General features: G+C 35.1%; 1 protein-coding gene across 1 annotated transcript in view; it reads right to left on the reverse strand.

Annotated features, from left to right (window-relative positions):
* Positions 1–10,014, reverse strand: part of LOC136847808 (protein ST7 homolog) — a 56,187-nt gene extending 46,173 nt beyond the window's left edge. The window contains exon 1 of the mRNA XM_067119732.1: positions 9,818–10,014. Within this exon, the coding sequence (XP_066975833.1) occupies positions 9,818–9,968 (151 nt within the window). The 5' untranslated portion in view covers positions 9,969–10,014. The remainder of the gene's footprint in view (positions 1–9,817) is intronic.
* Between the last annotated feature and the right edge of the window lie 4,607 nt (positions 10,015–14,621).

The raw sequence follows: 14,621 nt of genomic DNA on the forward strand, positions 1-14,621 counted from the left end.
GAGTTATGAAGGGCCAAGATCACAGGTTCTGGTCTCTGGGGTCACGTGGTGCCCGGCCTCCCAAGGGTCAAAGGGATCAAGCTTCTCAAAAACTAAAAAAAAATAATAAGGGAGTCAAAAGACCTGACAGGTAAGAGATGTTACATACGATCAATATTGCCGTTAAGTATGATGACAAGGGATCACGGCTTCAAGGGGTGTAAAGTGAGAAGGTTATCAAGAATCACTCTTAAGTTCCAAGAGACTATGGCTTCAAAGGTCAGAAGGATTAGCATCTTAGGAATTGGGTCAAGGCTTTCCAAGGTCAAGCGGTGTCAAGAACTTCCAGTGGTTAAGTACCTCATTAATTACAAGAGACTAGCCATTCAGGAAGCAAGATGTTACAAGGTGTCAAAGTTTTCAGGTGTAATTTAAGGTCACAACAGGTCACAGGAGATTAAGGAACTCCAAATTTGTGACGAGTCACAAAATTAAGGGTTTCCATGGTTACTAGCGGTCAAGAATCGCAGGTGTTATAAGTGATCCGAAGTAACGGATCTCAAGGGTTACGGCAGACTCGAGAGAACCTGTCAAGGTTCTTCATTCTGAGTGCATGAGAGTGACGCACATGGGATACAGTTTCAACGTACGTCACGTATTTGTTTGTATATCTCTGTTTACGATGAAACTAAATATAAATACAATGTAATGTTCCTCATATAATATCCCACAGCAGGGAGAGAGAGAGAGAGAGAGAGAGAGAGAGAGAGAGAGAGAGAGAGAGAGAGAGAGAGAGAGAGAGAGTTATCGGGGCATTCGACCTCACCTTCAAAAATGAGTAAGTAAAAAGCTTCAATATATTTATAGTGATTCGTGTGAAATTCACTAGCCTTCAGCTTCTCAGCAAGTCTTTAGGAATGAGACTGGAAGTCCATGCCATTTTTTTTTTTTTTGGTGACACCCAGCTGCCACTAATACCCATTCATAAATGGGTTAACTGGCGGTCGGCAGGCTGGTATCAAACCATAGACCTTGCACATGTGAGTCCAGTACTTTGCCACTAGGCTATAAACTCTCTCTCTCTCTCTCTCTCTCTCTCTCTCTCTATATATATATATATATATATATATATATATATATATATATATATATACACAGTATATATATATGTATATATATATATATATATATATATATATATATATATATATATATATATATGGGTGTGTGGTGCATGATGTACATATATATAAAACGAACTGCCTATTTTTTCAACGCTATCGTAAGTGGAATGATAACATTTGAGTCGATCAACGATTAACTGCCGAGGGCTAGAGCATATCTCATCCTGTTAATCATAGCATTTGAATGAAGAGAATATGATGTCCAAATATCACACATTTCCCTTGACATTTTCCCAGCTGTACAGCTGATGGCCTAATATCCGGCCGCGTCAAAAACAGAAAATGTGGAAGTTGCATCATGCAGAGCAGATATCGCAAGATTAGCTCAATACATTACAAATGCAATTCATAAATTAATTTACGGTTCATAGTTTAGTATTACAACTGGCGTAGTCAACCTCATACGGTATCGTCAGAGAAAATTCATTATAATTAGACATTTCACAAAGCGTTCGTTGAAACCATTTGTATTTATAAATACTTCCACTGCATAAATATGTTTTACTGTATAACTGTAACTAAATTTAGCCTATCTGTGAAAACTGAAACACAACAGGAGCAACATGAAAAATACACATATTTGAGATTATCGTTCAATATGACGCAACATTTTTTTATTTTGATTCATAAATGAGAAGCTGCTTCAACAAACGGGTGATAATTTCTTCAACACAAACGCCGATGGGACAGGCAAACAAAATCATGCCCTAAACGACTCTTGAAAGAGGGAAGAATATAGACATTCAGGAGACAAGTGCTAAGAGTGAATTCAAGTGTATCACAAGACCAATGAAAAGGAATGATTACTTCATGAAAAGGGATGAGTACAAAATTCAGCGACCTCTTCATGAACGCATTACAGTGAATCGGTTTAGAACTGAACTAACGAAATATTAAAATTGGAATAACAAAAATTTGCGCCAGAGGCCAAACACTGGGCCTGTAAGGTTCATTCAGGGCTGAAAATAATCATATAACAATTATTAGATGAGGGTGGATAGTAAGAAGGAAAAAATGGAATATGAACGGAGGTAAAGCAGAAGGAATGAAAGGGGTTGCAGCTAGGGGCCGAAAGGACGCTGCAAAGAACCTTAAGTAATGCCTACAGTGCACCGAGAGAGGTACAATGATGGTCCTACCTCCCCTACGGAGTATAATCAAATATTTAACAGCAAGGAATGCATAGCTACTAAAATATTAATATAAGGTCACAGCTCAGCCAGAGTAATATAGTGATAAAATCAATAGTAAGCAGTTTTTTCATTTACCATCAATGAAAAAACAAAAAACTCAAGGATGTGCAAACACTAATGACCTGTTTTATCATATGCAACTCTCCAGAAGCTCATCAATTCCACCAGAGCCATAAGGTGGATATAAATTACCATCAACTACATATGCAAGCCTTTTCTTTGGATCTTGATACGTACAGCATGGGTAATAAGCAGGTCAATGCAATATTTCGTGAGTTCCATGAACCCCATCCCTGTTATGACAAGTTTATTAATGAGGATTTCTCTGGATCTTGTGTTATACATAGACACACTGTGAGAATGCAATCACATAAGCGCGTGCGAGTGTACGAGTGTGTGTGTGTGTGTATATATATATATATATATATATATATATGTGTGTGTGTGTGTGTGTGTGTGTGTGTGTGTGTGTGTGTGTGTGTGTGTGTGTGTGTGTGTGTGTGTAGAATCTTCTGGTCACTTTTTACCAAATACATATCTAACTGTAGTAGAGAGTATCAATACTCTCTTGACCTTGGTAATAGCCACAATGCCCTCTTAACTTCTCGAATTCATCGCGCTTTTTTTGGATACGCTTATCGCTACAAAGCCTTAAGATGCAAGTACAAGAAATATGAAGAAATTATGATTTTCGTTTCCCACTACCGGACATTATAATTTCTTCATATTTCTTGCACTTGAATCTTAAGGCTTTGTAGTGACAAGCAATATCCAAAAAAAGCGATAATTAAGAAGTTAAGAGGGCATTTAATATTACAATTACACACACAATATATATATATAATATATATATATATATATATATATATATATATATATATATATATATATATATATATATATATATATATATATATTTAAATACGAAAAGTGCTTAGCACAGAATTGTACCTTTTCCAGTTACCAAGAGCCAATATCGCTTAAACATAAATTACATAAAGTACCCATTTTGGCACAAATGTACGTTCGCAATAAAAAAAAACCCCTACAACATGAATGTTTATGAGAACGAAGACGACGTCCTCCACGAAATAAAAAAAAAAGTCCTAAAATAATTATAAAACTGAATTCCGTACAACGATTTCTTCGGTATCGCACCCCTATCGCTGTGGGGACGCCAGTTTTTTTCGAAGAGTTCACCAAACATCAACTTGAAGTCCTGTGACGACAGAGACTTTTAAGACACGTCGTCTGGGATCTGGACTTATCTCTGGCCCGCTAAATCACGCCGATTGCCGAGTGGAATGAGGCAGGGGGCGTCCGGCACCTCATTTATTTTTCACTACGGTTCTCCAGCGGTGGATGAAAATAGCAAGGGGTAAAGTCTTTGCAGACATCATCATAATAATAATAATAATAATAATAATAATAATAATAATAATAATGTGTAATAAAAGTCCACAATTATATTTTTACTAAATAATTTTGGATTTTTATTACACAGATTGTTTTTCACGAAATTGTTAATCTCTTAGCAGTAATAATAATAATAATAATAATAATAATAATAATAATAATAATAATAATAATAATAATAATAACAGTTGTTTCTACGGCATTTGATTTGTACAGAGTACAAATTAAATGCCGCAGAAACAGCTATTAATTTCAAAATATAATAATAATAATAATAATAATAATAATAATAATAATAATATCTGAAAATCTGACGTACACATCAATATAACAATAATAATATTACAAAATCGTTACGTTCGCTAAAAATACACAAAAACTAAGTTCTAACTAACGAAAGATGTCATTATCAAATCGTCTTACAGTGAGGATCATAATACTTTACTTCTCCACCTAATCTGAATGAAAACCATCAATAATCATAGGAGCAATATGAAAGTGTAATGCTGATTTCTGCAGACTTAAAAATCAGATATGTATCCACTTTCTAATACTGTATAACCCAAGATTTTAAACATATATATATATAAAATCTTATCTGTCTTCAAAGAAACTTTTGAGAGAGAGAGAGAGAGAGAGAGAGAGAGAGAGAGAGAGAGAGAGAGAGAGAGAGAGAGAGAGAGAGATCAAATTACTCTAAAGGCAAGAAGGGATCTAATACCAATTAAGAAAAGCCCGCTTCTGGCGAACGACGGGAAGAGCGAGTCCCGGAAATTATTTCCGAGGGGAACTGAAGATCTAATTCTAGTTAAAGGCGAAAAGTGTGTGTGTTGGGGGAGGGTGAGGGGAGGGCTGACCTCGTTTCGTCTTTGGATATTTGAAGTGAACATATGATTCTATTAAGGTTAGGGAATACATTTAGTTGGGGGGAAAGGACGTAAAATTCCTTCTATTAAAGTTAAGGTATGCGTTTAGATAAGGGAAACTGTGACGTAAAGCTGGAATACGTTTAGATAAGGGAAACTGACGTAAAACTCATTCTATTACTATGAAATGCGTTTAGGTACGGGAAACGGACGTGTAATTATTTTTTGTTTTGTTTTGGACGTGGTATTTCTCTGATAAGGACAAATTCCGAGAGGTGAAAGTCTAACCACGGGAACGATGATATAATCAAGAGCCGATCCGATTCCACAAGAATTACATCATTATAAAGGAAAGGTTTAGGATATAATCAGGGTTTAGGAACAAGCAGATTATTCTGCAAATAAAACCTACTAAAAACTCAATACGTTATGGAAAATTCTGGATGCTAATTTTAATATGCCGAGATAATTCAGGAAGCATATATTGTAGATGTTTATACATTAATTCCAACTTTGGGAATTCTTGAGGGCCGAGAGAACGGGCAGCTTGCCGGGCTGGTTCTTTCGACGAATTGGTTAAAGCTGAACAAAGAAATAAAACAACAGCAAAAATAGCAGAAAAAAACTACTATAAACTTTGATACCTGCGCCAATAAAAAAAACTGGAGCCACACTCACAACCATCTAAAAATTACACCAACTTTCCCTTTAACAAAAATTTGATTTGAAATCCATCAAAAATTTCCTCGATACTGGGAAATCCACCTTATTGGAAAGAAACAGAAATATGTCTGGGAATGAATTTAAGTGACAAATAATAAATTCCTTTTCGCCGAGTTTTCATCAATTGATTTAATTGAACAAAAAGTTAGGATTATATTTCTGGTAAAGGTGGGGCAATTTGCTCTTGAAAACTACCCTGATGGGCAGGTGACAACAATAATAAAAAATATAACTAAATTTTCACACTCAATATGGACATTATATTTACCTTGGTTTCTGTGAATTGATATATATATATATATATATATATATATATATATATATATATATATATATATATATATATATATATATATATATATATATATATATATATATATATATATATATATATATATATATATATCCACAAAAATAACTCAAACAGCCGAGATCGTTTAATTACTGGCACTTGATTTTATCAGAAATCACTAATGTCAAACATAAGAAACCTCAACTATAAACAGTTAGTGACTAAATCACTGATGTCAGACATAAGAAACCTCAACCATAAATAATCAGTCACTAACACAAGACCAGCACACATAATCATACGAAAACTATCCAACATCAAATGCCTACCTTAAAAAATCTTGCACATTGGCTGGGTGAACATAAATCATGCCAATAGTGTGAACAATATGTCATTAAAAAATCCACATTTTTTGGGCATAAGGCTACCGTAGCTTCCAGGGTGAATTTTCTTATTAAGATCTTTTACTGGTCTCCATTTATTCCTACAGTAGTATTCACTTGCTAGATATTATACAGTATGAGCCCCATGCTGGTTTCATGTGAGCTGACCATTCGCAGGAACCTCTCAATACAGAGGTAATATCAATAAAACCAACATCAAAGTAGAAAATAATGAAAATTAGCTACATCGGCATTACTCTAAATGTTCTTGAATATCCCATATCCTCAATATCTCAAAAAATTCAGTAAGCACTTCTCTCATTTTTCACTTTTCACTTGGGAAACATAGCCTATATATATACTTTACTGTAACAACAGTGTTACTTTTCACTTCAAAAAGCACCCGAAGAAGCCTACCAGTATACTTGCATAACCTTCCATACACATGATGTCTCCACTCAAAATGTACACTATACAGGTCTAGTACTTGTAAAAATTTCATGGCCTATATCTTGATAACTTTAATTTCCTGACTAAATGATAATCTAACCTAATAACATCTTTTAACAAACAACAGCATTTACAAAATTCAATAAAATAAGCAAGCATTCAGGCTTCACTTGTAAAGCAATGCCAATACTTGCGAAACTAAACTCAGCAACTGAAGCCTCTCTTAGAAGTACCGGTACCCTCCATTCACGAAGAATACCTTTATCTATGAATCTTTTATAATAAAAATTTCTACTAGCATCAACTAAAACATTAGCTAAAGTTTTAAAAGTTTATCCTTTATCATTCAATTCATGTAAGACTTGATCCCAAGTCATATTTCCAAGAGTACAAAATACACACTTAAAAGCCCCAGGCTTATGCTTATTTGCTGCATTTCCTTGATAAGCAATCCCAAAAATATGATTTAAGCACCACTTGCAGTAAGACAGCAACTACAATAGAAACTGCCTGGGTAAACAGAGTATGAATAGGTAGGTAATAAGTTTGAAAGCTAGTCTAAGAAGAACTGGTCAATATTCAATATGTTGTATAAATTATTTTACCTTCAGCAATATCCTTACATCAGTCTACAATAGATGGCACCCTAAATTACATTAAAAAGTATCCATGTAATTATCATGGCTGTATTTTCCTGCTTTTATCTTGTTTTTCTTTCCTGTTGGCTTTTGCATTCTGCTTAAATTCTGCCATTTCTGTTTAGCCATTCACTTCCTGTTTTTGCCCACCCCAGTTTCTCACTGTAGTCCCAGTACGTCCTATGATAATAATGTACCTCTTTGATGTAGCGACATGGGAAAACAAAATTGAGTAGTTTGCCACTCATTTTAAAGGTCAAAAACAAAAATCGCAAAAGGATAAACAAAAGTAGGGATAGGGTACACACAAGAGAATTAATTGCAAAAATATATGGTCATGTATTTACTGAGAAATTAATTAGTTACACTACCCAAATAAGTAATGCTGATGAATGAATGATGAAAACTGATATTCTATCTTAATCATACAAGCAACTTTCTCCATACAGTCAACCAATAAACAATTCAGAGCTTATGTGATATTGAATTTCCTCTACCCAAATCTATAAACAAAACCTATACAGTATAACCAAAATCTTATACAACCTTACAAGTTTTTCTAAACTATTATGTACTGTTATTATCTTGTCATAATAAAAATCATTTCTATATACATGTAGTGTAATGTGTAACATACATGCAAGAACTTGTCTCATTTTTTATTCCCTTTCTTTTTAGTTAGCATTATTTCACTCATAAGTTTTGAGAAGGGTCTTACGCGCTATCAAATTCTGTAATGAATGAAACTACACAAGTAAGAATAAAATATAAAATAAGTTTGAACTGTATGTGACTGTGTATGCATATAAGGTTTATATTATCATTAATACCATATTGACCATCATTAAATTTACAGGTAATGTTTTCAGTTCATTTGCCAATTAAATTCAAACCGCACTTCCATGTGCAACTTTATGAATGTCTGTCTGTCTATCTGTATATGTCCTCTTTCTGTTGTTATTTTACTCAAGTTTTGAAATAGTTAATATCCCTTAATACAATGTTTCATATTGTACAACTGTATCAGTAAACAATGCAATATATAATTACCCTTGGATTCAACCTACAGTACATAATCTAAATTGAAGTAGCTTATGACGCATTTAAGAGAGAGAAAGAATTTTGTAATATTCATGTACTTTACCACATAAAGAACAATCTTAATCTACCTTTAACAAGCCCAGAAAACACATGCACAGAAACAAAGATTTGGATGAAATGTTTTAGACTTTCACCGAAAAATACCAAATGGCAAATAAAAAATGTAGCCACTTGTTCAGTATAAAATCAGAACTATAATGCATATAAATGTTCACTTGTAATGAATACAGTTCTTTTTTTTATCAGTATTCATTATGCCTGGCTTTAACAGCTTGTAAAACCTCTTCAAGAGTGATTAAAAGGCTGCACTAAATTTTTATAGTTGTTCCCTATTATAAAGTGTATTTTTAAGTTTTGCTTCTTCTCATTTGTACTTATGGCAAATCATGGTTAAAATTAAGATTCGGGCTAGGTTAGGTTAGGTTTCACTCACACAAACAAGCTATTTGTGACAACTGAAATACATTAATATTTCTTGAGATGATTTTGTTCATTCCTTAAAACTTTTCTTGTCATTAGCCTATTTTTGAAAATAACTTTAAACCAATAAGAAGATATGTGAAGCTTTGAAGTAAAGCCTGATACTGCATTAACCAAATTCCATTTGTTGTACTTTCTGTGACTTTTAACACCATTTAAGCAGAAACCCCAATTTAACATACCCTACCAACCTTAAGAAACCCAGCTTCAAACCATGTGTCCCATAATTATTAAGGAATTAGCAGGTAATACTAAATACCCTACTATAGTAAACAAATACAACATACGCAAAGCTGGTACATAATTTTCAACTAGAAATTCTAAAACCTGTGAAACAAGGGTATTCAGACAGTTTTTTGTATAATTCCAGAAAATTTGATTTCCAATTTGTTGCGAGCAATGGGTTTCACCACGAGACATCAGAACGTCCCCAAGATTAAATGAACAATGCATCACACATCAAGTATGGATAATCATAAAAATTCCAAAACGTTATTTTAAGACAGAGGAAAAATTCTAAAAGTGAGCTTTATGGTTGTATGAAGACCAATTGTAACAACATACAGGTTTGTGTTACAAATACCAGCCAGGCCTATGCAATCCAATAATCTGTCAATCCAGTACCTTGTACAAACTAAAAGGCTAAGAACTAAGGAAGACACCTACCTGAAGGGCTGAGAATTTAGAAATAAATAACATAGGATAAATAATACAAGTCTTATCTTATAGCGCCAGGTTACCAAAAATGCCAGCCTATGTAAAAACTGGCCTAGTCTATAGGCATATCCTTAATTACCTGCCATATCCTAGGCGACACAAAAAGTAAGAAGTACCCCGTCCCTATAGTACAGGCCTAGCCCGCCTAAGCCTAAACTAATAGCCTCATACACTCGTCTACCTAGCTTTGGCAATTTAGTTAGTCTGCCTAAAAAACACTAAACACGAAACAGCATTACGGTGACAGCTCTTGTACCTTAACACCAGCAATATTACTCGACCGTAGGCCATAAAACAAGTGCAATGGCATTCGAAACCAAAAAGATCAATGACCTAATATGGGATTGACCTAAACCATAAAATCCGATGCGAAAAAAATACATTTTTTCACTCACCCATTCCAATGTTGTCTGTGATTTTGAGAGGCCCACGGAGGTAATAAATGACAGACACAACCAAGAGAAACCACGCAGCCCAGAGGTAACTCCAGCTCCAAATGATAAATTCTTTAATTTGACTGAAAAAGCGCAAAACTCGCCCCGCCATTTGCTGCAGGGAAGAGGCGCATTCTTCTTCTTCTTTCCTATGCTGTTTTGTGTTTACTTTTTGATGAGCCTTGCGACGTAGTGCGACGGGCGCCAGTTTCGAATATTCTACCAATGTAAATTTGCATCCTTATGGCCCAGTTTCTATTAATTATGAAAAAAACCTTCTTACACACCAAGTCCATGTAAATTTCGATTTTAGTTTTCTGTGGAAGAAAAACTGTTGTGCCGGCTTTGTCTGTCTGTCCACATTTCTGTCCGCCCTTAGATCTTAAAAACTACTGAGGTTAGAGGGCTACAAATTGGTATGTTGATCATCCATCCTCCAGTCATCAAACATACCAAATTACAGCCCTCTACTCTCAGCAGTTTTTATTTTATTTAAGGTTCATGTTAGTCATAATCATGCATCTGGCAACATTATAGGACAGGCCACCACCGGGCCGTGGTTAAAGAATCATGGGTCTTGGCTCATACAGCATTATACCCAGACTACTGAAAGGTGGATTTATTTTTCGGTGGCCTTGATTTTATGCTGTACAGAAAACTCGACTGCACGGCAGAAACTTTGGAGGATTTTTTATTTGTCTTGTCTTTAATCTAAAGAATTTCGTTATTAACAGTTAATAACGAAATTCTTTAAATTACTGACGAGGCAAAGGAAACAAACAGTTCAGTTATTCCAGTAGCAATATTTCTATATGCTGGGAGTGGAAAATTCTCATGCCTTTCTGATATAATGTTAAAAATTATAAATACCAGCACTTCTATCTGCAAGTTACATATTTTGGTATGGCATATTTGACTATCAAAACTTCAGTTCAAACATACCTTTTCCAAATATCATTTATGTCCAAAAGACATGCTTTTTGAACCACTATCTACTCTCCTAAACAGGGTAAATACTTTTCTGTGAGGGTAAATGAGGTATCCTGGTTTTACGTTACCTTAGTGTGGCCTACATTTACTCATGAACAACTAAATGACTTACAATCCATTGGAATATCTGACGAAACCTTTGAATACTTGCAGACTGGAAACTCATGCTTATCATATGAAGTATTAAGAAAAGGAGTGGCCCAAATTAATGTTAGGTTCAGTCCTAGTTGTCCATTGATGATCCCTAGCATACAAATGGGAAACCAAATAGTGTTCTCACCAGTTTTAATAAATGGATGGCATTCAAGCAGCTAAAATTGAGTGAAAATAACACCGAATTCATATTGGAGAAGAAAAATGTGTTAAGAGCCCCGATAAAATTCATGTGTGCTGCTGGACTGTAACTTATCTCTGTGCTCAAATCAATAATGTTGTAAGGAAAGAATACTGGATATTATCTTATATATACTGCATCTGGTAAAAAGTACCTTGATAATATTCTGTCGACCATCTCGAGATGAATTCTCATCAATAGAGTGGACTGCTTGAACTCTCATAATGTACCAAAGATACAACTTGCAAAGCTACAAAATATACTAAACAGAACGGTGAGATTAAGAGAGGGTGTTGCACCTCGGGATAGGATTACTCCCGCAATGGTTTTAATTGCTCTGGCTACTTCTCAAAGTTAGAATAGCATTTATGTGCTATGACTTATGAAGCCATAATGACTAAATTTTCATTGAAGTTCTTAAAAGATGTGCTGTACATAATACAGCCGACAAAATTTCAATGCAGGACTGGCTATAGGTGACTTAAATCCATTTGAGCAAAGTTGCACTTTGAATATTAATTTTAGAGCATTCAAATATGCAGCTCCAAGACCGTACAATGCACTACCACTTAATATTAAGAGGACTGAAAATATAAAGAATTTCATAAGACTTCCTTACTATTTGAGTGTTATGACAGTATTTGGTAACTGGTATGGAGTATGCCATATGATTCTTCAAACATCCACACATACCTATAGATGAAAAATGAATTTGCAGGCACTGCAAAGCACCTTCAGCAGAGTAGGACCAGATAAGAGATCTACTGTAAGTAACTATAGTAGATTCATTCATTTGTCAAACACTCAAAATTGCCATCAATTCCTGTTCAGATGTGTGGTCACAGTGGGCATCTTTAACAATAAAATAAAGAGGACCCTCTATTCTGTTACGTGCAAACTTCATGAGGAAATTAGTTTGAATTATTTGAGTCATAGCCATATAAATTAAAATTGTGCTAAAACCTGCTTCTGTTAGTTGGGAAGCTACTACCTACTGGAGAGCTGATTTACTTGTATTGTAATTATTCCTGTATGTGGTGTTTTAACAAGTAACTGTTTGCTAAAAAATTATTTAAGTGGAATTGGACTATAGAGTGTAAACAAGCACCAGATATCAGCTAATGAATTACTTTAGTTTTCTTAAGTTTTAAGTTATTAGTTAATTTTTGTCATTTCCATGTGTAATTACAATAACCAGCATGAGCAAGAGAAAGTTAAAAAAAAAAAAAAAAATGGTTTCGAGACATGGCAATGCTTGACTTAAATACTCCATGAAATAAAAAATAGATATACTGTACATAAATTTGAATGCCTTGTGACTGCAACCTAAGTGTTGTGGAACATATGGGCCCTGTCATAGCATTAACTAGAGGAAGGCTGAGCTATTTTTCAATAGTTGTCTTTATAAACAGATTCTGCAATCTGCCACCATCAATCGAAGTGAAGATAAGAATCTATCAGGGGCACTGGAAACATGAAAATTTAATTATATAATGGCTAAAGCAAAATGATGCCTTAACCCTTTTCATCAGAGGATTAGCAAATTAATCACCTATCAAATCCACCCAAAGTACTTACTCCTCACCTGCATATTCCATACAAATAGTCATATCAACTACCTGCTTTACATACACACAAGTGATCAGGGATGAATGATCTTCAACAGAAATTTATGGTTTTATTGTGTTAATTTGGTTTTTATGGGTCCTTAAATTTCATACTCAAGATGTTCTTAGTACAGTACAATAAATCAAATCTATTACACAATGCTGTACTCCTGATAAGTTATAATTCTGGTGCATCATCTAGCAGTCATATCCCTGTAAGCAGAGGCTTACAGCATCAAAACATTCTGTGAGAAGATTCTACCACTAAGTGATCACTATATTCAAAAGTGAGGCTACATGGTAACTGCTGAATTCCTCTAATGAACCTGTTTGCAATGACCATGAACCACAAGCTTCTGGTTTATTGCTCAGTACAGCTAGACCAGCAGCCTGGAAGCTGGATGCCACACAGTTGGGACAACCTTTAGATTAATGCCTACCCTTCATTCGCTGTTGAAGCAGCCATACATCTAAGTTCCATGACGAACCTGGCGGCAAGCATCTTCAAGAAAAGGGAGATGAAGAAGAATGAGACAATCATGATGATTATGATAATGATGAGGAAGACTGCCCAGACCATCTCCTTTTCCTCTTCTCATGATGCGCTCTTGCTGTCCACTGAACATAACTCATAGAAGAAAGCACTACTTAAGTAAACTTGTCCAGAGGAAGGCCTGCAGGAAGGACCACTTCATGCCCATGTTCTTGCTTACAGGTAGTAGCCAGAACTGCAGGCTCCACGGATAAATCATCAACAGGAACTACCACCACAAAATATTTGGGAAACAGGACTAATTGTTCGTCGCCAAACTATCTAGAAAGGGGGAAAAGGATGGGCTACCTGAAACATGGTTTAGGCTAATTTTCTTAAGATGCTTATAGCATGAAATCTTGTGAGGCTTCAACAATTCATCACTATTACCAGAGTGGGAAGACACTATTGTGGAAATATCTTACCACAGCTCAAGAAAAGCAATCTTGGAAGGCATTAAGGAGATAGATGGTGGAGGAAAGGTCCAAGAAAGGTCTACAGGCCTCATCACATGTTCTTCACATGGAGAAGAATGGAACTAGACCTTACTTTGACAGAGAACAAAACTTACGTGGGCTTACAGATGGAGGAAACATGAAGCCACCATTATTATTATTCAGAAGATGAACCCTATTCATATGGAACAAGCCCATGGGGGCCATTGGCTTAAAATTTAAGCTTCCATAGAATATGGTGCTCATTGGGAAGTAAGAGAAGGTAAAGGAAAATACAGAAAGATTTCACTTATTAAAAAGAAGAAAAAAATAAATTAATAAATGAATGAAAATGTATTAAAATGCAAGAAGAATAGCATTACGGTAGTAATGCATTGCATATTCGCCTGAACTTTTGAAGTTCCCGTTACAAGATATCCTCAGGGAGACTGTTCCAGTCCAATGGTGTGAGGAATAAAGGACCTCTGGAACCAAGAAGTTCGACAGCTAGTCACATTTACTACTGCATATTGGTGCTGCTGTTCAGAGAATCTGGTTGCTCTCAGCAGGAAAAAGGGATCAGGGATCAAGTGTGAATGTGAAAGGTCTCTATTAAAATACAACTTATGAAAAAGTGACAAAGAGACCATCTGCCAATCATCCAAATCATAACTACTAATATTAGGAAATAGAAACCTACCACCATGAACCACTCTATCTAAAGAGAGATAAATCTCTGGCAGAAGATGGCATCCACACCAGAGAACAGTATTCTAATAAAGGAGGCACAAAAGACCTTAAACAGGTCGCATTGATTTTGTTACTGTTATAAATATATGCAGCCTTACAAACAATACCTAACTTTCGT

The sequence above is a fragment of the Macrobrachium rosenbergii genome, chromosome 17 (genome assembly GCF_040412425.1).
Source record: "Macrobrachium rosenbergii isolate ZJJX-2024 chromosome 17, ASM4041242v1, whole genome shotgun sequence".
In the NCBI taxonomy this organism is placed as follows: domain Eukaryota; kingdom Metazoa; phylum Arthropoda; class Malacostraca; order Decapoda; family Palaemonidae; genus Macrobrachium; species Macrobrachium rosenbergii.